The sequence below is a fragment of the Ranitomeya imitator genome, chromosome 2, assembly GCF_032444005.1.
Source record: "Ranitomeya imitator isolate aRanImi1 chromosome 2, aRanImi1.pri, whole genome shotgun sequence".
NCBI classification, from domain to species: domain Eukaryota; kingdom Metazoa; phylum Chordata; class Amphibia; order Anura; family Dendrobatidae; genus Ranitomeya; species Ranitomeya imitator.
Window position 1 is genome coordinate 126,957,430 of NC_091283.1, and position 27,107 is coordinate 126,984,536.

The 27,107-nt window shown below is 40.0% G+C and overlaps 1 protein-coding gene across 1 annotated transcript in view; it reads left to right on the plus strand.

Moving 5' to 3' along the window:
* Positions 1 to 27,107, plus strand: part of LOC138662079 (vascular endothelial growth factor receptor kdr-like) — a 251,706-nt gene that overhangs the window by 117,148 nt on the left and 107,451 nt on the right. Inside the window, exons 5-9 of the mRNA XM_069747214.1 lie at positions 447 to 606; positions 3,884 to 4,020; positions 5,769 to 5,928; positions 9,305 to 9,422; positions 10,779 to 10,954. Coding sequence (XP_069603315.1) covers positions 447 to 606; positions 3,884 to 4,020; positions 5,769 to 5,928; positions 9,305 to 9,422; positions 10,779 to 10,954 — 751 coding nt within the window. The remainder of the gene's footprint in view (positions 1 to 446; positions 607 to 3,883; positions 4,021 to 5,768; positions 5,929 to 9,304; positions 9,423 to 10,778; positions 10,955 to 27,107) is intronic.

Below are 27,107 nucleotides of genomic sequence, written 5' to 3' on the forward strand. Positions count from 1 at the left end.
ACCCCAACAATATACAACTTGTCATCTATCCTGTGGTCAGTTAATAAATGTTGGTGGTTGGAATACCACTTGAGGACACAACACCATGGAACATGATCAAGCATGCCAGGATAACAATGGTGTCATGACACGAAACACAAGGCTTTACACAGAAAATTGCCAACATGGCTTAACCATGTAAAAAAAGAATGGTGCAACTGAAAAAAAGAAGGGAACAGTGATTGTGAAGATTTGTGAGAAGCATTTAAAATGCATTACAAAAATGTTTGCATTCTTCTCTTTGTTCTGCCTAAAAAGGCTTTATAATTTAGGAGACATTTATCACGAACACATTATTCTCAAGAGCTGTAATTTTATGTAGTATGTTCAATCTCTGTATATACATTTTACCAATAATATACACATGTATTTTGTAAAAAAAAACATTTTTTTATTCTTCCCTTCAGTTTTATAATAGAGCTAAAATAGATCAGCATGGAATGGAGTGGGACCCCAGGATCGGTTTTACCATACCTTCACCTCACCATAGCCTTCAAGAAATTGTAAAGTGTGAAACTGAGGTCAAAGGAAAACGTTATTACTCGCTGTTCTGGAAGCAAAACGTAGGTAAGCATGAAATAATGTTTTGGGGCTTTTCATGATCTATTTTATTCTCAATTCATTATGATTGCTGGCATCTTATCAATTCTTTTGTAAAAGACTTTCAACATATGTTAGCTGTGGTGTTTCCAGGATCAGGCACTGTTGCCAGTTTGTGTCACCTCCGGTTCTTTATATTTCGGAACAGTTAATCATTGTATCAAATTTTAAACTAGCTAAGGTTAAAGTTGGGGAAAACAGCTAGGAATATCTTCTAATGGTTTGACAGCTGTAATTTTACAGCATATGGAACAAATAGTCAAATATGTCAATTTTTGCCCAAATTCTCTAATGGGTTAACATGATTTTATATTAGAGAAAAAAAGACAAAGTGCTGACTTATCCAACGTGCCACTCTTCAGTTGTGCTGATCTGCATTAAATAAATGCTTCTAAATTTGTTGAGAAAACAGGCGCAGGCGAATGATCAAGTTTCACTAACCAAATTCCTACTAAAATGAATGACAAGCGAGGAAATAGTGAGTGAACTTGATACTTATTACTCAGTCCGTGGGATTTAATTATAAGTTAGTAGAATTCATGGAGCAAACAAGAAACTTTGTATCACATTTTGTTTTTCAATTTTACTTAGATGTATATACAGTGGCATGTAAAGTTTGGGCACCCCCTGGTCAAAATTACTGTTATTGTGAACAGTTAAGCAAGTTGAAAATGAAATGATCTCTAAAAAGCCTAAAGTTAAAGATGACACATTTCCTTTGCATTTTAGGCAAAAAAAATCCTTATATTTTTTCATCTTTTACATTTTAAAAATTACAAAAAGGAAAATAGGCCGGTGCAAAAGTTTTGTCAGTATTTAGTAGCACCCCCTTTTGGAAGTATCAGAGCCTGTAAATGCTTTTTGTAGCCAGCTAAAAGGCTTTCAATTCTTGTTTGAGGGATTTTCATTCTTTCTTGGAAAATTCTTCCAGTTCTGTGAGATTCCTTGGTCGTTTTGCATGCACTGCTTTTATGAGGCCTAGCTACAGATTTTCAGGGATGTTCAGATCGGGGACTGTGAGGGCCATTGTAAAACCTGCAGCTTGCGTCTTTTGAGGTAGTCTATTGGTAGTCTACCTGGACCCGTAGAAGCACCTGTGTGTGCGAGACGGCCGTCGTCCGTGCTCCTATACCGCACCCTCATATGTACCTGATGTCCTGATGGATGTAATTTTCATCTTTCTCCATTAAAGATCACAATCTTCACAGCAAATTCGGGGTGAGTGCCGCATTAGTTTCTTCTCTTTTACTGCAGTCTATTGTGAATGTTGACGTTTAGGATCATTATCCATTTGTAGAAGTCAACCTCTTTTCAACTTCAGCTTTTTTACAGATGGTGTCATGTTTGCATGAAGAATTTGTCAAAATTTCATTGAATCCGTTATTCCCTTTACCCGAGAAATGTTCCCCGTGCCATTGGCTGCAACACAACCCCAAAGCATGATTGATCCACCCCCATGCTTAATGGTTGGCGAAATGTTCTTCTCTTGAAATTCAGTGCCCTTTTTTCTCCACACATACCTTTGACCATTGTGGCCAAACAGTTTTATTTTAACCTCACTGGTCCACAGGACTTGTTTCCAAAATGCATCAGACTAGTTTAGATGTTCTCTAGCATACTTTTGTTGCTCAATTTTATGGTGAGGACGCAGGAGACATTTTCTTCTGACGACTCTTCCATGAAGGGCATATTTGTGCAGGTGTCTCTGAACAGTAGAACAATGTACCACACCTCCAGAGTCTGCTAAATCTTTCTAAAGGTCTTTTGCAGTCAAGTGAGGGGTTATGATTTGCTTTTCTAGGAATCCTACAAGCATCCCACTTAAATTTTGATTTGTCTTCCAGACTCCATTGTTCCTTTTAACTGCCATTTATTAATTACCGTACATTTCAAACTGAGGAAAGGGCAGACTTGAAAACGCTTTGCTATCTTCTTATAGACTTATCTTGCTGTGTGGGCCTCCATCATTTTAATTCTCAGAGTGCTAAGCAGCTGCTTAGAAGAACCAATGGCTGCTGTTTTTTGGTACAAAGTAGGCCCGGGTATTTATAAAGCTTGGAAATTTGCATCACTTGGTCTTTCCTAGCGATGATAGTGGACAAGCCATAACCCCAACAAACTATTTAATGTCTGAAACCTTGGTCAAAGTTATTTGGATACACAAATCTCCAAGGATGCCCAAACTTTTGCATCAGGTATTTTCCTTTTTTGTAATTGTTATAATGAAAATATATCTATTTTTGTTTTCTAAAACACAAAGGAAATGTGTCATCTTTAACTTTAGGCCTTTTAGAGATCATTTCATGTTCAACTTGCTTAACTGTTCACAATAACAGTAATTTTGACCAGGGGTGCTCAAACGTTTACAAGCCACTACACTTCTCATGCATGATTAAGGCATAATATAGAACTAAGACTAAAAACAGAGTAAAATAATGGCATATTTCATAAATTCATATTGATACTTCACAGGGTTGTTGGGTTCAGGAGCTACATTCTGAAATAACTTATTAGAGAACTCTAAGATAATTAGATTCTCTGTTTAGTATTCTTATCTGTAGGGGGCAAAAAAAGAATGAGAAGCGCAATATAGTCTTTTATTCCAGAGGACAAGTCCTGTGCTTCATTATCCAGACGACTTATTGATTTGTATGAACTCGAGTAAAGCTTACTTTCCCCTGTGAGGATGCTGCAGGAAAATTGGACATTTATTGCCAGGCTTCCTCACAAATAACAAATGATCAGTGTAGGGGGGAATGGGGTTTGAGGGAATAGGGGAACACTTTGTTTTCTGCTGATTGTGACGATACTAACAAGCAATGCAGTGAACACCCTTAATATTGAGGCAAAATAGGGTCCTAAAACCATAAAATAGAATTGTGACAGTAGTTGATGCCAATAATCTAATTCCTCTGTGGCTCACTACAGGAAGCCTAGATTTAGTGAATTGTCTTGGCACTGTTGTGTGGAGCTTTGACTATTTCAACCTGCATCCTGTTTTGTTAGGTAAAGAAAATTATTGATGACCAATTAAAACCCCATACAATATATTATAATAATTATATCCAATATATCCAATTAGGCACTCATATGGATTATCATGATGCCACACTCCCCGTTAATCATCTGGCATAAAACATGATAATTCCTATTCCTCGTGCCTAGGAAGTCCTGAAAATAAGTTTATTCAATAACTCTTTAGTTCACCTCTATCTTTCATAACAATTTGCATATTTTATTGCAGTTACAAGTGAAGCGAAAATTACCAGTATGGAAGCAAAAAGTCCCACTCTGTTGGCTGGAGAAACGCTTCATTTGAGCTGCACTGGAGAAGTCCCATATAATGCCAGGGTGGCAATAGAATGGGTGCACGAAGGAAAGGTAAAACATGAAAAAATGCCTTGTGACTACAGTTACAGTTAAAAATATCTCACGTTAAGTGTCTTGTTAAATTTTATTACAGTTTACAGTGCCTTGAAAAAGTATTCATATCCCTTGAACTTTTCAACATTTTTTCCCGTTAAATCTACAAACTTAAATGTATTTTATTGGGATTTTATGTGGCATGTCAACATGAAGTAGCAAGTATTTGTGAAGTGTAAAGGAAACTATACCTGGTTTTCTAAATATTTTAAAAATATAAATCTGGAAATTGTGATGTGCCTTTGTATTCAGCTCCGTGTAGTCTGATAGCACTAAAAAAATTCCTGATTTTCTCCAAAAGTCGCATAATTAGTAAATTGAGTCCACCTGTAATTTAGTCTTAGTAAAACTACAGCTGCTCTGTGAAGTCCTCAGAGGTTTGTTTGAGAACAATAGGGATCAAACAGCATCATGAAAACCAAGGAACACAACAGACAGGTCAGGGATAAAGTTGTGGAGAAGCGTAAAGCAGAGTTAGGTTGTTAAAAAATAGCCCAAGCTCTGAACATCTCATGGAGCCCTGCTCAATTCATCATCCAAAAATGGAAGGCATATGGCACAACTGCAAACCTACCAAGACGTGGCCATCCTTCTAAACTGACATGCCAAACAAGCAGCCAAGAAGTCCATGGTCACTCTGGAAGAGATGCAAAGATCTGCAGCTCAGGCGGCAGAATCTGTCCATACAACAACTATTATTTATATACTCCACAAATCTGTCCTCTGGGGAAGAGAGGCAAGAAGAAATCAATTCTTGACAGCAAGCCATAAGTCCAGATTGCAGTTTGCAAAAAGCCATGTAGGAAACACAGCGAGCATGTGGAAGAAGGTGCTCTGGTTAAATGAGACCAAAGTAGAATTTTCGTGGGTTAAATGCAAAACACTATGTGTTACGGAAAACTAACACTGCACTTCACCCTGAAAACACCATCCCAACAGTCAAACGTGATGGTGTCGGCTTCATGCTGTGGGTGGTTTTCTGCAGCAGGGTCAGGGAAGCTGGTAATAATGATGAGAAGATGGATGGCGTTAAATACAGGGCAATCCTGGAGGAAAACCTGTTAGAGGCTACAAAAGACTTGAATGTAGGTTCACTTTCCAGCAGGAGAACGACTCTAAACATTGTGGCAATTTTGCAGTGCAACAGAGAGGACCTACGCGTTTCGACAGAAGTCTTCATCATGGTCTTTCTGCTTTTGGTGAAAGAAATAAAAATGTTATGGCTTTTGGAAAAAAAAACACGGACAAAAACTAAAATTGGCATTGATGGGAAGAGATTAATTGAAACCTTCATCCCTTGGTTTGGTGTCCCTTTAAGTAACTGGTCTTTGCTGCTGTGGGGTTCAATGGTGGCCTCCTTACTAACAAACAGTCTCCAGTTTACTAACAAATTCAGGTCTTAGGTCTTTATTAGTGGTAGCAATGACATGCCAGTGAACCTGTACTGGAAAACACGATAGTCTAGTTAAGAGGTCTGTTAGTTGACTAGTTAGCCTGCTTCAATCTATTACGCGACAATATTTGATGAATAATAGAAACATATAACATTTTACTTCATTAGTTATTTATAAAGCATAAGCAAGCATAAAAAAGGCATATGTAAACAAGCAGAGATGTGCAGAGTATGACAATGGTTAATGATTTAAAATAATGTCATTATGATATAAATAATCATTAATTAACCTACACATATTAATTCCCGTCAGGTTTTGGATGCTACAAAAACACATTTCGATACCGGAAATGGATATGCGGGAGACAGGCTTCTCCAAATTAAAAATGTGACAAAGAAACACAGTGGAGTGTACATTTGCAGGAACAAGTATTTTCCCCACGTGGCCAAAAATATTTCGATAACTGTTTATGGTATGTATAGGAATAACAGCAATAAAAATATAGCATTACATCATATTGGTATGAAAAAAAAATCTTATTAAAGAAAAACTAGGAGACCTTGCTAAAAAATAAGTATCGGTAATAATGTGAAAGATTTCCATACACAGTACAGACCAAAAGTTTGGACACACCTTCTCATTTAAAGATTTTACTGTATTTTCATTACTATGAAAATTGTACATTCACACTGAAGGCATCAAAACTATGAATTAACACATTTGGAATTATATACTTAACATAAAAGTGTGAAACAACTAAAATTATGTCTTATATTCTAGGTTCTTCAAAGTAGCCACCTTTTGCTTTGATGACTGCTTTGCACACTCTTGGCATTCTCTTGATGAGCTACAAGAGGTAGTCACCGGGAATGGTTTTCACTTCACAGGTGTGCCCTGTCAGGTTTAATAAGTGGGATTTCTTGCCTTATAATTGGTGTTGGGACCATCAGTTGTGCTGTGCAGAAGTCTGGTGGATGCACAGCTGATAGTCCTACTAAATAGACTGTTAGAATTAGTATTATGGCAAGAAAAAAGCAGTTAAGTAAAGAAAAACGAGTGGCCATCATTCCTTTAAGAAATGAAAGTCAGTCAGTCCGAAAAATTGGGAAAACTTTGAAAGTGTCCCCAAGAGCAGTGGCAAAAACCATCAAGTGCTACAAAGAAACTGGCTCACATGAGGACCGCCCCAGGAAAGGAAGACCAAGAGTCACCTCTGCTTCTGAGGATAAGTTTATCCGAGTCACCAGCCTCAGAAATAGCAGGTTAACAGCAGCTCAGATTAGGGACCAGGTCAATGCCACACAGAGTTCTAGCAGCAGACACATCTCTACAACAACTGTTAAGAGGAGACTTTGTGCAGCAGGCCTTCATGGTAAAATAGCTACTAGGAAACCACTGCTAAGGACAGGCAACAAGCAGAAGAGACTTGTTTGGGCTAAAGAACACAAGGAATGGACATTAGACGAGTGGAAATCTGTGCTTTGGTCTGATGAGTCCAAATTTGAGATCTTTGGTTCCAAACACCATGTCTTTGTGCGATGCAGAAAAGGTGAACGGATGGACTCTACATGCCTGGTTCCCACCGTGAAGCATGAAGGAGGAGGTGGGATGGTGTGGGGGTGCTTTGCTGGTGACTCTGTTGGGGATTTATTCAAAATTGAAGGCATACTGAACCAGCATGGCTACCACAGCATCTTGCAGCGGCATGCTATTCCATCCGGTTTGCGTTTAGTTGAACCATCATTTATTTTTCAACAGGACAATGACCCCAAACACACCTCCAGACTGTGTAAGGGCTATTTGACCAAGAAGGAGAGTGATGGGGTGCTACACCAGATGACCTGGCCTCCACAGTCACTAGACCTCAACTCAATCGAGATGGTTTGGGGTGAGCTGGACCGCAGAGTGAAGGCAAAAGGGCCAACAAGTGCTAAGCATCTCTGGGAACTCCTTCAAGATTGTTGGAAGACCATTCCCAGTGACAACCTAGAATATAAGACATAATTTCAGTTGTTTCACACTTTTTTGTTAGCAAAATCTTTAAATGAGAAGGTTTGTCCAAACTTTTGGTCTGTACTGTATATTCTGATGAACATCCATGTATTCAATGAGCCCGATTCATGAAGGCTGGCGTTCTGAAACATTAATTGGTTGTGTTTGACAAAGTTTGAGCAAAAATAAGGGTACACAAATTAAGAGACTAAAAAGAAGCTTAATGTTTTTAATGTACATTTTAGGGCCCCTTTGTGTAGTATCTCTCTTGTAAGCACCGAAGCCATCAATTCTGCCCTTCAAAGGCCATTTAATACAGTATTTGAGACCACATGGGGTTTTGCTTCAAGCAATGCAGCATTATTTGAGAAAATAATGTATAATTCATTATTGTATCCTTTCTTTCGGTGATAACATAAAAGGGGGCGATGTGGTTGCTCCATTATCAGAATGTGTAATAACACGGTTTTGAATTCCATTATTGATCTACCACAGTCCGTCCTAAGCCAAATAATCAGACCGGCCGCATTCCTCTCACTGATACCAAAGGAATCTGCAGCCACCGTTTTATACATTTAGGAAAATAAAGCAAATAGAAGGGTAGTTCTGTGGAAGAAAGATAAAAATCACTGTAATAACATGGAATGACTCGCCCTATTGACTCTGCCACCCAAAATGTTTATGTGAAAGTGAAGTCTGGGACTGTTGCTCTACAGCGGTCATGCTGGGTTTCTCCACTAACACTCCAGTTTAGTGACAATCATGTTTTCAGAAAATCAGATTTTATTCTCTCACTTAGTTATTTCCTTGCATTAAAATTCTTCTCTTGGCAATTATACTCTACCTGTAATGGACCTCGTTACCAAAAACCTAACATTTTAAGTAAGACTGTGCCTGTTTAAAGAATAAGTAGCTAACAACCGGACATATGCATTACATATATTTTCATAATTAGTTATATTGTTAATAAAGTTAAAAAAATCAACAAAAGTAATTTTTTTTTAGCAATTATGCAACCTTCAATATTTCATTAAAGCTGTTACCCAGCCTTAGGCTGCAAGTCTGCAGCCGCTCTGTGTGACTGAAGACTTGTAAATCCTCACATCGCATGCGCGGCGCAGTAACAGCATCAAAGTGAAAACAACACAAATCAAGGGGCAGAGACCTTGATTCCTTTGATGTGTCATTTACAGGGCTGTGTGTTGATTTTTTGACAAACCCCTGTTTTATCTGCTGCAGATCTAGCAGTTCTCTGAATGCTGAGTTCTGTATAACCCCGTCCACACCACTGACTGGCCGCTATCTGTTTACACTGTGCATAGGCAGAAAGCTTCCACACAGTGGAGTGGGGGGCGAGATATGCCAAGCTCATGAATATGAAAGTACACATGGCAGCAGGTTTACTAGTCCCCTCGTGATAATCCCCTGATGATAAAACAGTGATTTTATCAAAACTACAAAAGCAGCCCAGTTAGTGACAGATTTCTGTAATCAGGATCTCTGTGTCTTCCTGCCACCAATTCCATTACCTGGAGATGTAGAGAGAGCACAGAGTTAAAAAGCAAGGCAAAGACAAGACCAGGGCCCAAGACAGCACATCGGTAGATAAGACACACCATCACCCTTCCCCTTATATTTTTGGATAGGTTTTATAGATAATTGCTACTTGATAAGTGACAGTCTATGAAGGAAAATTTTAATATCTAGATCATCTACAAATTTCTGAACAGTTTATGGTAATGTGTCGGGTCACATGTAATGTAATATATTTTCCCTTTGTGCATCTTATTTTGAATATTATATATAAATATGTATGCAAATTTTTCTCATATTCTATTTTTTTTTTTTAATTTTAGAAAAGCCTTTCCTGAAAATGTACGGTCCAACTCACAGTAATAAAGTTGCATTCCAAGGTGAAAGTGAACTGAAATTGTTTATTAGAGTTAAAGCATTTCCTCCGCCACAAAGTATCTGGTGAGTCACTCGGCGACATTCTGTGTTATGAAAAATAGCTAAAAACCGTATAGCATTTTAGCTTCTTGCTAAGTCAAAGAAAAATAAAAAGGGCATCTTGGAAGTGTAGAATTTGTAATATGTCTTATTAGCAAAATCTGCTTCTTTCGCCTCCAGGACTCATCATTCTTTCTGAAAATTCTCAAAAATGTTGTTTTCGATGAATGCAGACTTTCCCGTTACCGGGATAGGAGATGGACGGTTGGTGCTGATAAAGTTCCATGGAGAACTGTAGCTATTGTTTCAAGAGAAATTCTGTCTGCCTCTGGCTCCTCCCTCCCCCATAGAATTTTCAGAGCACCAACTATTATCTCCTAGCTAAGAAACGGGAAAACTTGTCTTCGCTGAATACAGATTTTATCCATTATTTGAGAATGAATGATCAGTCCTGGAGGGGAAAGAAGCAGATTACTCTGATAAAATATATTACAACATTTTTTTATTTTCGTGTGTACTATTGATTTATGAAATAAAAATTAAAACGCTGGTTACTTTTTAAATACTGTAAGACTGGTTTATAAAGGGGCCGTTAAACTGAGATCACACTGCAATGCACGGACTGGCCGGCAGCTCTCCCCACCCGAGCGTGACAGCTTCATATACAGCTCTCATATCAGTCAGCCAGTGGTCCGATCTCGGCAGCATGCATTAAACCTTTCATTACCCCTCATGGCCCCTTGTCTTATGCATCGCAGTCCGATACTCAATGTCAAAACTCCTTTAAGCACTTCAGTGCCAGGCTGTGCAAACTGGCAGCCAAGATGCTGCTTCCTTGTGCTCATAGACCCTGACAGGGTCTGGCAGCGCTGGTGCATACCGCAGCATGGCCGCAATCATCTACCCACGGCAATACGACATACTATTGTAATTACATACAGTAGGGGTAGCATTGGGAACACAATAATGCTGTATATTCTAGTGCAACATACACAATTACTGCAGGGGGTAGTATGAGGGTTAACCCGATCATGCTCAGCCGTTCCCATAACTCGTGTCTCATAGACTGCATGCTCGGTCAATGAGAGAATCTCTTTTTTTTATCAATTCCATGCACTGCTTTTGGAGTTGGCCGAGGGTTAGCAGAAACATATACACACTACCAAATTATGTTAAGTGGAAGGATTTAGTATGATAAACTGTGATCCTGAAAAGCAAACACAGAAAGACATTTGAGAGATGAAACAGCAAGTCTCAGGAATTAGCGGCAGCTGGTGGGGGCTGGATGTTTTGGGGTAAATAGTTTATTACATAACTTCCTGAAATTATCATCACTTACACTTCACAGTGTCTCATTATGGTCTATACTGCTCTTCTCAGGTTCAAGGATGGAAAACCAATAGAAAAGAACAGTACCTGCTATGAAACCCACCCAGAAAAGCACACCTTGCTTATTAGAAATGTAAAGGAAAATGATGCAGGAGTTTACACTGTCCAGGTTTTCCTTGTTCATTATCCTCTCCAAGAGACACATAACTTCACAGTTGATGTCTATGGTAAGTGTCACCTTTAATGATGTACAGCACAAGAAGAATTCAAACTCCGGTGCTCTTCCTGACAACATTCTTTCAGTAGCAATGTAAGAAGTCGACCGCAGATGGAAAAGGCAGGTCATCTCAGACAGTTCTCAACATAATACCTGGGCCTCACCACACAGGCCAAGATAATGTCCAGGCCTCACCACACAGGCCAATATAATGCCCTGGCCTCACCACACAGATCAATATAATGCCCTGGCCTCACCACACAGATCAATATAATGCCCAGGCCTTATCACACAGGCCAATATAATGCCCTGGCCTCACCACACAGATCAATATAATGCCCTGGCCTCACCACACAGGCCAAGATAATGCCCAGGCCTTATCACACAGACCAATATAATGTCCAGATTTCACCACACAGATCAATATAATGCCCTGGCCTCACCACACAGGCCAAGATAATGCCCAGGCCTTATCACACAGACCAATATAATGTCCAGATTTCACCACACAGATCAATATAATGTCCTGGCCTCACCACACAAACCAAGATAATTCCCAGGCCTCACCACACAAACCAAGATAATTCCCAGGCCTCACCACACAGACCAAGATAATGCCCAGACCTCACCATTCAGACCAAGATAATGCCCTGGCCTCACCACACAGATCAATATAATGCCCTGGCCTCACCACACAGGCCAAGATAATGCCCAGGCCTTATCACACAGACCAATATAATGTCCAGACCTCACCATACAGACCAAGATAATGCCTGGCCTCACTACACAGATCAATATAATGCCCAGGTCTTAACACACAGGCCAAGATAATGTCCAGGCCTTATCACACAGATCAATATAATGCCCTGGCCTTACCACACAGGCCAAAATAATGTCCAGACCTCACCATACAGATCAATATAATGCCCTGGCCTCACCACACAGGCCAAGATAATGCCCAGGCCTTATCACACAGACCAATATAATGTCCAGACCTCACCACACAGATCAATATAATGCCCTGGCCTCACCACACAAACCAAGATAATTCCCCGGCCTCACCACACAGACCAAGATAATGCCCAGACCTCACCATTCAGACCAAGATAATGCCCTGTATATAAATAACACTGATGCATACCACACAAGAATCTCACATAGGGATACACCCTAGGAATGGACATCAGTAACAGGGAGCAACTCCACTACCAGATATATCCTACAACTAAAAGGAGTAGTAACAACCCATAACGCATATAAAAATGCAAAAAGTAACAATTTTATTAAATATATATAAATACAAATCAATAAACATAATACAGACAAGGTACACGCAGAGCATATGTACGTAGGACCGACGACACTAAAAGTTCCACATGGGTAATAAGATATAGCCGAGGTCTATCACCTCTAAATACTAAACAGGGACGACTGTTCTGGCATCTGAAAATGCATAGTGTCTAGCTCAATATTGCTAGTATAAGGTGCAATTCAACCATTAGCCCAAGTGGGCACAAAAACAATCAATACCCCATGTCTTTCTTACCCATAAACATGTGCCAGTGTCCGTCCAGCTAGCCCCGACGCGCGTTTCGCGTTGGCTTCCTCGGGGGGCGTACGCTAGACACTATGCATTTTCAGATGCCAGAACAGTCGTCCCTGTTTAGTATTTAGAGGTGATAGACCTCGGCTATATCTTATTACCCATGTGGAACTTTTAGTGTCGTCGGTCCTACGTACATATGCTCTGCGTGTACCTTGTCTGTATTATGTTTATTGATTTGTATTTATATATATTTAATAAAATTGTTACTTTTTGCATTTTTATATGCGTTATGGGTTGTTACTACTCCTTTTAGTTGTAGGATATACAAGATAATGCCCTGGCCTCACCACACAGATCAATATAATGCCCTGGCCTCACCACACAGGCGAAGATAATGCCCAGGCCTTATCACACAGACCAATATAATGTCCAGACCTCACCATACAGACCAAGATAATGCCCTGGCCTCACCACACAGATCAATATAATGCCCAGGTCTTATCACACAGGCCAAGATAATGCCCAGGCCTTATCACACAGGCCAATATAATGTCCAGACCTCACCACACAGATCAATATAATGCCCTGGCCTCACCACACAGACCAAGATAATTCCCAGGCCTTACCACACAGACCAAGATAATGCCCAGACCTCACCATACAGACCAAGATAATGCCCTGGCCTCACCACACAGATCAATATAATGCCCAGGCCTTATCACACAGGCCAAGATAATGCCCAGGCCTTATCACACAGATCAATATAATGTCCTTGCCTCACCACACAGGCCAAGATAATGCCCAGGCCTTATCACACAGGCCAATATAATGTCCAGACCTCACCAAACAGATCAATATAATGCCCTGGCCTCACCAACCACACAAACCAAGATAATTCCCAGGCCTCACCACAAAGACCAAAATAATGCCCAGACCTCACCATACAGATCAATATAATGCCCTGGCCTCACCACACAGGCCAAGATAATGCCCAGGCCTTATCACACAGGCCAATATAATGTCTAGACCTCACCACACAGATCAATATAATGCCCTGGCCTCACCACACAGACCAAGATAATTCCTAGACTCACCACACAGACCAAGATAATGCCCAGACCTCACCATACAGACTAAGATAATGCCCTGGCCTCACCACACAGATCAATATAATGCCCAGGTCTTATCACACAGGCTAAGATAATGCCCAGGCCTTATCACACAGGCCAATATAATGTCCAGACCTCACCACACAGATCAATATAATGCCCTGGCCTCATCACACAAACCAAGATAATTCCCAGGCCTCACCACACAGACCAAGATAATGCCCCGACCTCACCATACAGACCAAGATAATGCCCTGGCCTCACCACACAGATCAATATAATTCCCAGGCCTTATCACACAGGCCAAGATAATGCCCAGGCCTCATCACACAGATCAATATAATGCCCTGGTGTCACCAAGCAGGCCAAGATAATGCCCAGACCTCACCACACAGGCCAAGATAATGCCCAGGCCTTATCACACAGACCAATATAATGTCCAGACCTCACCACACAGATCAATATAATGCCCTGGCCTCACCACACAAACCAAGATAATTCCCAGGCCTCACCACACACAGACCAAGGTAATGCCCAGACCTCACCATACAGACCAAGATAATGCCCTGGCCTCACCACAGAGATCAATATAATGCCCAGGCCTTATCACACAGGCCAAGATAATGCCCAGGCCTTATCACACAGATCAATATAATGCCCTGACCTTACCACACAGGCCATAATGTCCAGACCTCACCAGACAGATCAATATAATGCCCAGACCTCATCATACAGATAAAGATAATGCCCAAACCTCACCACACAGACCAGGATAATAATAATTTTTATTTATATAGCACCAACATATTCTGCAGCACTTTACATTATAGAGGGGACTTGTACAGATAATAGACATTACAGCATAACAATAAACACAGATCAAAACAGATACCCAGAGGAATGAGGGCCCTGCTCGCAAGCTTACAAACTATGAGGAAAAAGGGGAGACATGAGAGTTGGATGGTAACAATTGCTTTCGTTGTTCGGACCAGCCATAGTGTAAGGATCGGCTGTTCATGTACAGCTGCATGAACCAGTTAACAGTCTAAATATGTAACAGTACAGACACAGAGGGCTATTAACTGCATAAAGCTTATGAGAACATGATACGAGGAACCTGATTATGGTTTAAGTTTTTTTAATGGGCCACATAGGGATAGTTAGGTTAATGCATTGAGGCGGTAGGCCAGTCTGCACAAATGCGTTTTTAGGGCACGCTTAAAACTGTGGGAATTGGGGATTAATCATATTAACCTGGGTAGTATATTCCAAAGAATTGGTGCAGCACGTGAAAAGTCTTGGAGATGGGAGTGGGAGGTTCTGATTATTGAGGATGTTAACCTCAGGTCATTAGCAGAACGGAGGGCACGGGTAGGGTGGTAGACTGAGACCAGAGAGGAGATGTAGGGTGGTGCTGAGCCATGGAGTGCTTTGTGGATAAGGGTATTAAGTACTGGATTCTGGAGTGGATGGGTAACCAGTGTAATGACTGGCACAAGGTTGAGACATCAGAATAACGGTTAGTGAGGAATATGATCCTGGCAGCAGCATTCAGGACAGATTGGAGCGGGAGAGTTTGGTATGAGGGAGGCCGATTAGTAGAGAGTTACAATAGTCCAGACGAGAATGAATAAGAGAAACAGTAAGAGTTTTTGCAGAGTCGAGAGTAAGAAAAGGTCAAATTCTAGAAATCTTTTTGAGGTGCAGATAGCAAGAGCGGGCCAATGATCGGATGTGGGGGATGAATGAAAGCTGGGAATGGGGTGAATGAAAGCTCGGAATCAAGTATGACCCCAAGGCAGTGGGCATGTTACTTGGGAGTAATGGTGTAACTACACACGGAGATGGCATTGTTGGGCAAAGGTAGGCTAGTAGAGGGAGAAAACACAAGGAGTTCAGTTTTTGACAGGTTTAGTTTCAGATAGAGGGATAATGCACAAACCTCACAACACAGATAAATATAATGCCCAGATCTCACCCCACAGATCAATATAATGCCCAGACCTCACCACACAGACCAGGATAATGCACAGACCTCACTGCACAGATCAGTATAATGCCCAGATCTCATCGCACAGGCCAAGATAATGCCCAGACCTCACCACATAATGCTCAGGGCTCAACACACAGAATAACAGAATGCCCAAACCTCACCACACAGACCAAGATAATGGCCAGACCAGAGGCGGACACTGACAGCTTAGGGCCCCTGTGCAAGAAATATGTCTGGGTCCCCCCCTCCATGCCCAGCATGCTGCTTATGAGGACAATCTGGCCATGAGACCCCCAGAGCCTTGGGGTCTGAGAAATAAGCAAGATTGCTCTCATTATCACCGCCCTGCAAGCAGGGATGCACCTAGAGTTCACTAGGTAACATAGCAAAAGTTCTATTTGAGCCTCCCCACAACGCTAAAAATATATATTTATATTTTTTTTTACTGAGATGGAGATATACAGCTGTGCTCAAAAGTATACATACCCCGAAAGATTACATTTGAATTTTTGCTTTCTTGGCCTTTTTTCAGAGATATGAATGATGACACCAAAACTTTTTCTCCACTCATGATTAGTGGTTGGGTGAAGCCATTTATTGTCAAACTACTGTGTTTTCTCTTTTTAAATCATAATGGCAACCCAAAACATCCAAATGCCTTGCACCCCTAGACACATGCATGCCGATGACAGCTGTTGGCCTCTGCTTCCCAGGCATCGTGTATTGCAGATCTCAGATGCACATCCAGTTGAAGTTTGCGCTGGCATCTTCAAACTCCTTACCCGCATGGGCCCAGTTGCGGTTGGGACCTCTGCGACCATGATCTTTACACCCCCGGGATATAAGGTTACACCTTTCGTGAGTGCCTGGACTTCTATGATTTTGTACCATTTACCCACCTCGTGCACCACCACTACAGTGGAGTGACGATCGTTTTAGAATTCTGCTATGCTGCAGCAACTAAGGGTGCTGTATTATGGTGCCATACAAATTGAAGTTTATATGCAAAGCAATACACGGCTGTACATATGCTCATTAAATTGTGTTTCAATAATTACTATTATTGTGCAATTGCTAAGCATTACAGTACACCACACCTATAATGCAATGTAGTTGGATTTGGCCTCTATTAGGTGATGGATTATTTTGGCAGTAAGAAGCACAGACAAGTAGTATGCTACAATCCACATGCTGTGATAACGAATTTTCTTGGAAAATAGTAGAAGAATTTTGGATGGTTTTCTTTTTTCCTGATATTCTCAAGTGGACAAGAAGCCTTAAGATATGTGATATTTAGTAGATGAGTTAAGCTTGGGCACAGGTGTGCAGGACATGATGTACTAAAGCTGCAGGTTTCATATATTATGACTTCAGTAGAAGCGCCAAAAATAAGGATGAACTGTACCTGTTCCCATTAGCTCCAAATTGCTTTTAACTGCCACAGATGTGAAATAGGAAAGTAATATAGCTGTGGCATGAAAAGCCAAGTGCTTGAATCTCGTAAGGGACGTAAAACCTGTAAATGTTCCTGTTTCAGATTAAACTTGAAAGTTCCTGTTTCAGATTAAGCTCAGGATAGATCATACAATCACCCTCTCAAACAAAACATCTTGAGAGTTTCTGGGATCCTCGATTTTAACCACTATGTGACTTGTAGTGAGTACAAAACATAACCAGATATTAGGCCTACTTCAGTAGGAATAAAATAAATGGTTCAATGAAGGTATGTTTATGCATGGAGTATAAAAGATGTAATGTGATTGGAAACAGTAATATATGAAATCTCTGTGTCTTCGAACACAGTAATATGCAGAAATATTACATTATCGTAAAAGGAAATCAAAAATATCTAAAAACTAGGTATTGGCGAGCCCAACTTTTTTACTCAGTCTGAATGTAAAGAAATAGCGCAGACTATTGATGATCTTACAAGCTGACTTGGACAAATTGAGTATTTGGGCATACATTCAGTTCAGTGTGGATAAATGCAAAGTTATGCATTATGGGTAGTGCACCCTCTACTAATATTTGCAGGCATCTGTTCATAGAAAGGATCCACCGAAGTTAGGAAAGGTACAAAAAAGGGTGACAAAGCTGATTTGGGGTCATGGAGGATCTTAGTTATGTTGAAAGATGAAAGACTTATTATAAATTCAGTTTCTAAAGGAGACAAGCCTTCTCTACCATGAGAACCATTAATCTGTGGCATAGGTTACCTTGGTAGCTGGTCACAGCAGGAACCATCAATGGTTTCAGAAAGGGTTTAGATGCTTATTTAAAAAAATAAAATTATGATATTTGTTAAATTCTTGTTCTGAGTGTTCACCCATTCGATCAACACTTGAGATCAGGTGGGAAAAATGTGCCAATTGGTTTATACATTATAGTTATACATACAGTACAGACCAAAAGTTTCGACACACCTTCTCATTTAAAGATTTTTCTGCATTTTCATGACTATCAAAATTGTACATTTACACTGAAGACATAAAAACAATGAATTATCACATGTGGAATTATATACTTAACAAAAAAGTGTGAAACAACTGAAATTATGTCTTATATTCTAGGTTCTTCAAAGTAGCCACCTTTTGCTTTGATGACTGCTTTGCACACTCTTGGCATTCTCTTGATGAGCTTCAAGAGGTAGTCACTGGGAATGGTCTTCCAACAATCTTGAAGGAGTTCCCAGAGATGCTTAGCACTTGTTGGCCCTTTTTCCTTCACTCTGCGGTCCAGCTCACCCCAAACCATCTCGATTGGGTTCATGTCTGGTGACTGTGAAGGCCAGGTCATCTGGCGTAGCACCCCATCACTCTCCTTCTTGGTCAAATAGCCCTTACACAGCTTGGAGGTGTGTTTGGGGTCATTGTCCTGTTGAAAAATAAATGATGGTCCAACTAAACGCAAACTGGATGGAATAGCATGCCGCTGAAAGATGCTGTGGTAGCCATGCTGGTTCAGTATGCCTTCAATTTTGAATAAATCCCCAACAGTGTCACCAGCAAAGCACCCCCACACCATCACACCTCCTCCTCCATGCTTCCCGGTGGGAACCAGGCATGTAGAGTCCATACGTTCACCTTTTCTGCGTTGTACAAAGACACAGTGGTTGGAACCAAAGATCACAAATTTGGACTCATCAGACCAAAACACATATTTCCTCTGGTCTAATGTCCATTCCTTGTGTTCTTTAGCCCAAACAAGTCTCTTCTTTTTGTTACTTGTCCTTAACAGTGGTTTTCTAGCAGCTATTTTACCATGAAGGCCTGCTGCACAAAGTCTCCTCTTAACAGTTGCTGTAGAGATGTGTCTGCTGTTAGAACTCTGTGTGGCATTGATCTGGTCTCTACTCTGAGCAGCTGTTAACCTGCGATTTCTGAGGCTGGTGATTTGGATAAACTTATCCTCAGAAGCAGAGGTGACTCTTGGTCTTCCTTTCCTGGGGCGGTCCTCATGTGAGCCAGTTTCTTTGTAGCGCTTGATGGTTTTTGCCACTGCACTTGGGGACACTTTCAAAGTTTTCCCAATTTTTTGGACTGACTGACCTTCATTTCTTAAAGTAATGATGGCCACTCATTTTTCTTTACTTAGCTGCTTTTTTTCTTGCCATAATACAAATTCTAACAGTCTATTCAGTAGGACTATCAGCTGTGTATCCACCAGAATTCTGCACAACACAACTGATGGTCCCATCCCCTTTTAAAAGGCAAGAAATCCTACTTATTAAACCTAACAGGGCACACCTGTGAAGTGAAAACCATTCCCGGTGACTACCTCTTGAAGCTCATCAAGGGAATGCGAAGAGTGTGCAAAGCAGTCATCAAAGCAAAAGGTGGCTACTTTGAAGAACCTAGAATATAAGACATAATTTCAGTTATTTCACACTTTTTTGTTAAGTATATAATTCCACATGCGTTAATTAATAGTTTTGATGCCTTCAGTGTGAATGTACAATTTTCATAGTCATGAAAATACAGAAAAATCTTTAAATGAGAAGGTGTGTCCAAACTTTTGGTCTGTACTGTATACTCATTACCTTTATCATCTCCTAACCCTCGAGTCTTTTTTCATTTGTGCCAAGTACTAATATTGTTCCCAAGCTTATCCTCATATTAAGATTGTACCTTATCTCATATTATGATTCGTGTTGTGTACAGTGTTTCGTCTTGTCGCGACTGAAATACAGAACAGCCTACAAGAACCTACTGTGGTATCAGCTCAGCTGTTTTCACTTACGTTAATGCTCTCACTCCACAAACGTAGTCCTTATTAAATTGTCATCTGTTGTGAATTAAATGAAAATATGAAACTGCTAAACCAGATTGTAATGTGATAATCAGAAATAAATTCACCTTTAACACAAGGGTTTACTTGCAAACAAATAGTTTTCCTCTTAGAGCGGATCTCTTGCTATTACTAGAGGATGTTTGCAAAGAAATCTTTTCATGATGATAAGACAATCTGCCAACTTAGTCTGTTTATAAGTCTCAGCTTTATTCATCTCATCTTCCTAAGGGAGTATGGTTCTCTTGGCTTAGCCTTGAAAAAGGAACTGGCTTTTAAAAAAACAACAACTTCAGAGCATCTGTTCTTAGAAATAGTGTAAAAGCTTCTCTTCACTGGATAAGGGTCAGCTTTGAGACTGTATCTGTCAGATGTGCACATTCTGTACCGGGAATATATTGACTTACAGTTATCTTGGTTTGTATAGGTGTTTTTATTTCACGGGGTGAGAATAAATTTCTTTTCTACTTAACGCCATGGAAAATTTCAAACTTTGAATTTTTTTTAATGTTCCCTCAAGAACCTAAAAGAAAACTGAAGATAGTTGTAGATGTAACATCTTTAAAACTTCTATCATATAATGACTCTTCTCAAGTATTCCATAGTGCATAAGCTCCACAACTTTCTACTTTATTTGTCCTATCCTTTGTTACTCATTTTTGCTCAATGCCAAAGAACAAAAGAGAAGTACGGTATATGATCAATACCATCCGAACTGATAACATAGTCTGAAAAAAATATTGCAAGGTCATGTGCCAAAAGATGGCCAAACTATATCACTCCCTTAAAACTAATAATAATTCCTACAAAAGACATGGAGTTCAGTAAATGGTCTACCGAAAATAGTAATCCTAAAGTTTATTAACTCCTTCACGACATATGACATATATTTACGTCATATGTTGTGTCCCTAACTTTGATGTGACATGATTGGGTGGCGCCGATGGGTTGTCATGACAGCTGGGGGTCTGCAGAAGACCCCTGTGCATGTCATTGTTAATCTCCTGTGAATGCTGGCTTGTGGCCGACATTCATAGGAGATTGTGATTTCTGCTATGCATAGCAGTGCTGAAGCCCTGCTGTGTATAGTGCAGGTGATCGGACAATCGCTTTTTCACATCTCCTAAGGGAACTATTATAGAAAGTAAAAAAGTGAAAAAGAGGTTTTTAAAATTATGAAAAACACAAACCTTCATATCACCCCCCCCCCCATTTTTGCCCCATTAAAAATAAAACAATTATAAAAATACACATATTTGGTATTGCGGCTTTCAGAAATGTCTGAGCTATAAAAATACAAAAGTAAATTTATTCCATCAGTAAATAGCATAGCAAAATAAGAATCAAAAAACCCAGAAATACGTTTTTTGGCCTCCGCAAAATTGCAATAAGAGATGACGAAAACATCCTTTCTACCCTAAAATGGTATCTATAAAAACCTTAGCTCAGGGAGCAAAGAATAAGCCATCACCTAGCCCAGATCTAAAAAAATGAAAATGCTATGGGTCTCAGAAAATGGCGACAAACGCAAAAGCGTTTGTTATGCAGATTTCTGAATTTTTTTTCACCACTTAAATAAAAAATACTTTGATATATGCATTGTCTGACTAACCTGGAGAATTATATTACCAGGTCAGTTTTATTATAAAGTGAACATGGTCAATAAAAAACTAAAAAAACAATAGTTGAATTGCACTTTTTTGCAATTTCACCTCATTTTTTTCCCAGTAAACTGCATGGTGTCATACAAAAGTACAACTCGTCCTTTAAAAATATAATCCTTGATATGGCTATATTGACAGGAAAATAAAAAAGTTATGGCTCTTGGAAAAGGGGGGAGGAAAAAACCTAAACAAAAGAACGGAAATGGCCATGGTGTAAAGTGAAGAATATCAAAGAAGTGGCATAAAACATACATGCATAGTCGTAAAATCTGAAGGGAAGACTCAGGTGAATGGAGCACAAGGTCCATACATATACCATAATATGCGTAGGGGCAGTATTAGTACAAATTACAGTTGGTTCATACATAAAGTGTTAGCATATCCAGTTATAGCAATCGCAAATTGGATAGAATTAGGTAAACACAGATGATATACATTTTAATAGATTATCAATATGGGAAGACTAATACACTACCCATTACCCTATGTGTGATCATGTCCCTGCAGCCCTGGCGCATGCTTTTCATGGGCTTCTTTGGGATCTGTGATAAACTGTGTGTAAGCAAGTATAATATAGTGTCCTCCATGGGTGATTCATATTTGGCCATATCAATCAGCGTATGCTCACCAGCGCTCATGCTGGGTGACACCACTTCCAGCTTTCTACGTGACATGGTGGGTCAGGGGGGAAACTCCTGTGACCATCTTGCTATATAGCTAAAATCATAGTCTTTTATGAAGCACTGTCCAGTGTGTCCAATGCCAGTGAAGGGTTAATATTTAAAAAAGAAAATGTAATGAATAAACTTTTTAAGTTTATTGCATTTTTAATTTTTTTTAGAAACTGTCCTATGTAAATGAGGCAGTGTGATCATCTAGCAGGGTTGATTTGGATTTAATTTATTCTTGGTCTCTCCTGCTCAATCGAGCTGATCATGCAAGTGTCCTTAACAGGAATAACGGGCTGGTTGCAGCCATATACCTCTGAAGAAGACTTATCGTGATTAAATGTAGCTACCTTACCATTCCTACCCCAACATCTGCTGTCAGGGAGAGTTAAGAGGCCCACCAAACATATTAGATGGTTGGTCAGTCCTGTCAAAATTGGTAGGTTTGGCTCCCAATAATCTAAAGTTTATGATCAGCTTTAATTTGTAAAGCTTGATAGAAAAGCAGCTTGTGCTTCAGACCTATTTTTCTGAATGCCTAGGCAGGAAAGTATCTGAAGAGATTCATGCAATAAACCATTAACGTGCAATTGTTTGATCAAAGCATCCAACATCGCTTACTGTGTTCATAGATAATTAGTAGCGTAGGTGGGAAAAGCTTTGAAAAACATGCTAATGATTCTGTAGTATAGGGTTAGGGTGACATTTATGCTCCTTTTCCTTCCCCTGGGTTTTGTGTGTCTGGAAGCCTTTAAGCGCGACAAAACTGCACAGTTGTAGTCTTCTGTTCCTTAGAGAAGATAGCGCTTTGTCGCTTACCCTGAATTTACAATGTGAAGTTTTAGAGATGCTGCCTTGGAATAAAAATACTTCAATGTTTTGTGGATGAAGAACAGAGGTATCAGCTCAAGCGAAAAGCAGAATGTTGTCAAAGACAAACGTTGATGCGTGTGGGCCTGGCGTAGGAAATACCTGATAATGATCCTGAAGATTTTTGCATTTGGAAATATCTGCTAATGATCCTGAAGATTATTGCATTTGTCTACTGGTGTCCGAAGCTGCATTTGGTATTTTGTTTGAAAAAACGATTCCATACATACAGAAGACCTAAAAGATTCTGTTAGTAATGCAATTATTGTTATTATTATTCATTTGTTATAGCGCCATTTATTCCATGGCACTTTACATGTGAAAAAGGGGCATATATAGACAAGTACAATAAACATGAGCAATACAAGGCACACACAAGTACAAAAGGAGAGCGGACCCTGCCCGCGAGGGCTCACAGTCTACAGAGGATGGGTGAGGACACATTGGGAGATGGTAGAGCTGGTCGTGCAGTGGTTCAGTAGACTGAGGATCACTGCAGGTTGTAGGCTTTTTGGAAGAGGTGGGTCTTCAGGTTCCTTTTGAAGGTTTCCGTGGTAGGCAAAAATTTGATGTGTTGAGTAGAGAGTTCCAGAGTATGGGGGAAGCACGGGAGAAGTCTTGTATGCGATTGTGGGAAGAAGAGATAAGAGGTGAGTAGAGAAGGAGATCTTGAGAGGATCAAAGTTTGCGTGTAGGTAAGTACCGGGAGACCATGTCACATTTATGGAGGGGACAGGTTGTGGATGGCTTTGTGTGTCATAGTATGGGTTTTGAACTGGAGCCTCTGGACAATAGGAAGCCAGTGATGGGCTTGGCAGAGAGGAGAGGCTTTGGGCAGCAGAATTTAGGATAGATTGGAGTGGTGCAAGAGTGCTAGAGGGGAGGCCATAATGTAGGAGGTTGCAATGGTCGAGGTGGGAGATGAGGAGGACGTGCACGAGCATTTTTGCAGTTTCTTGGTCAAGGAATGTACAGATCCAGGAAATATTTTTGAGTTGGAGTCGGCAGGAAGAGGCAAGGGCTTGGATATGTGGCTTGAAAGAGAGGGCAGAGTCGAGGACCACCCCGAGGCACCAAGCATGCAGGACTAGAGAAAGTGAGTAGCCATTGACATTGATGGATAGGTCTGGTTGAGGGGTAGAATGAGATGGGGAAAGATGTTTTGTCCATGTTCAGTTTTAGAAAGCGAGCAGAAAAGAAAGATGAAATAACAGACAGACATTGTGGGATTTTGGTCAGTAAGGAGGTAATGTCAGGTACAGATAGGTAGATATGCTTGTCATCGGCGTAGAGTTGATACTGCAAACCGTGGGATTCTATGAGCTGTCCCAGGCCGAAGGTGTAGATGGAGAAGAGTAGGGGTCCAAGAACTGAGCCTTGGGGAACACTGACAGACAGATGAGGAGGTGGTGTGGGAGAGGGAGACACTGAATGTCCGGTCTGTTAGATATGACGAGATCCAGGATAGAGCCAAATCTGTGATGCCAAGAGATGAGAGAATCTGTAACAAGAGGGAATGGTCCACAGTGTCAAAGGCAGAAGACAGGTCCAGGAGAAGGAAGACAGAGTAGTGTCGCTTGTTCTTGGCAGTTAGTAGGTCATTGGTGACTTTAGTTAGGGCAGTTTCAGTCGAGTGATGCGTTCGGAAGCCAGATTGTACCGGTCAAAGAGGGAACAGGAGGAAAAGTGGGAGGACAGTTCAAGATGGGCATGCTATTACTTAGAATTCACAACTGCAATTTGTAAATGCTGTGAGCTCTGATAGCCTGCTCTATAATTAATATATATATCTACGATGGGCTTGGTATTCTTCAATACGCTGTCCAGCTGCTGAAACTGTGCAATGAATAGTAGAAAGTCTATGCTAATTTAATGCATTCAATACAGTGTTGAGAAATTCTAAGTGTCCCATACATGCAACACAACTTCACTATTTAAAAAAAAAATCCCCTATTCTATACAATGACTTGTGAGTATCTGTGGAAATACCTTGCACCCATTTTCACTATAATAACATATATAGAGAAGAATATGGCACTCCAAAAGCGAAGAAAATCTTGAATCTATTACATACAGACAATCCAGGACTGTGTATACAAATGTGATGTTTCGGTCAATCAGACCTTTCTCAAACACGCACAAGGTGGCTGGAGTAAAAAGAGGTTAATGCTAATGAATAGCGCGTCAGAAATGCAACCATGTCGCTGCAAGTATGGTTACATACCTATAGTGGCATGGTCGCATTTCTGACTCGCTGTTTATCAGCATTAACCTCTTTTTACTCCAGCCACCTTGTGCGTGTTTGAGAAAGGTCTGATTGACCGAAATGCCACATTTATGTGCGCAGCCCTTGATTGTCTGTATATAATAAATTTAAGATTTTCTTTGATTTTGGAGTGCAAGATTCTTCTCTATGTATACTACGGGGTTGGACCCTATCTGACCACCTTCCAAATTTTGGCGTGCCGTGCTTTCCTATACTATATATTGACTATAATAGCAAATATACAGTGTTATATCACATACTGTCAGATTAAGGATCTGTGCAGGGTGGAGACTGTCTAAGGTCAAAGGCCACTTTGTCTCTCTCTGTTGTATATCTGCCTTTAGGGATGTGAGGACTTTAAGTAGTTCCATGTCTCATATGGGTTTTTTTTTGCATTTTTTCTCAATATATTCTTCATCCTATTATTCACAATATATTGCCCTCTTGGCAAAAGAGAATGCCTATATTTGTACCAGCTGCAGACGGCTGGGACTGTTAATCATCAATCCTACTTTAAAGATTATGCCCAACTTCGCAATAGGTTTCCATTCTCTAATTTCATATTAAATGAGAAATAAAGCAATGCTTCTATATGATTACAAAACTACTACCATTTGGTTTCGACAGCTCTTATGGTGACTAACAATGTTAACAAACAACGTAATCCTGCAGTCAGATTATCATCTATATGTTTACTACCTCCGACTTTCCAACCAAATATAAGTTTTCACAAAGTATAGGATAAGTAGAAGAAAGTATGATGCTGCAATCCTGTAAAATTACACGCACTGTATTTGCTTACTACCGAGACGCATAGTTTGCATAAAAGATGTATAAGCGTAACGATAGGAAAAGTTTAATGATGTTACATAAAAGATGCTTAATTATTCATTGTAGACTCACAGGGACAATAAAAAAATATTGTTTTGAATAGTAAATTTTTTCAATGTCTGAATGAATTCCGATAGCACACTTGTTGCAGCTGGTTCCCAAGTTTCTTAGGGTTTGGCACATATTCAAAACATATTCTAAGAAGTGTTCTGTGTGTAGAGACACCTTCCAAAGGTCTAATTACCAAATAAATGGCAGCAATTTTCACCCTGGCTTAGAAGTGTATTGCGTGCCTCTAGGCATATCTGTGAACCCTGACCTTTCTCCGGTGCCTCTTTTGATGTAGAGACGGCTTGGAGTAAAAAAAAAACATTATTACAAGCTGATCACAAAGTTACCTGTGGTTAAATTATTTCTGTATAACCTCCCAATAAAACAATTCTAAAAATGTGAGGAATTTCCAAAATAATTTCCCACTGTAAGGTAAAGACTAGAAATTAAAACTCCTTATTGACAAAAGAGATCTTCAATGTATGAAGATTCACTTTGAAATTAATTTCAGAAAGGAATTGCCATTACTAATTCCTGGAAAATGGGACTGATCTAAATCTACTGTCCAGAGTTACATCCATGCTAGTTTATCTACAGCTCCTCTTATATTTATAATGTAATGGTGGCTGGATAAAGGGGAGACATCTCATGATCAAGAGATACCTTCCCATCTTCAATCTAACATTACAGATGATGTAGATCAATATTACGACTTCATTTTATTATTTTTTTTCCCTACAAAATAGACCAAAATCAGATTCACATTCAGCCATGGTAACTAAGAATGGGAAGGTTCCTTCCGATCATGATAGATCCTTCCATGTGTGGGCACCAGGACTAGCTTTCTTAATAAGTCTTGGTTTAGTTCCATAATATCT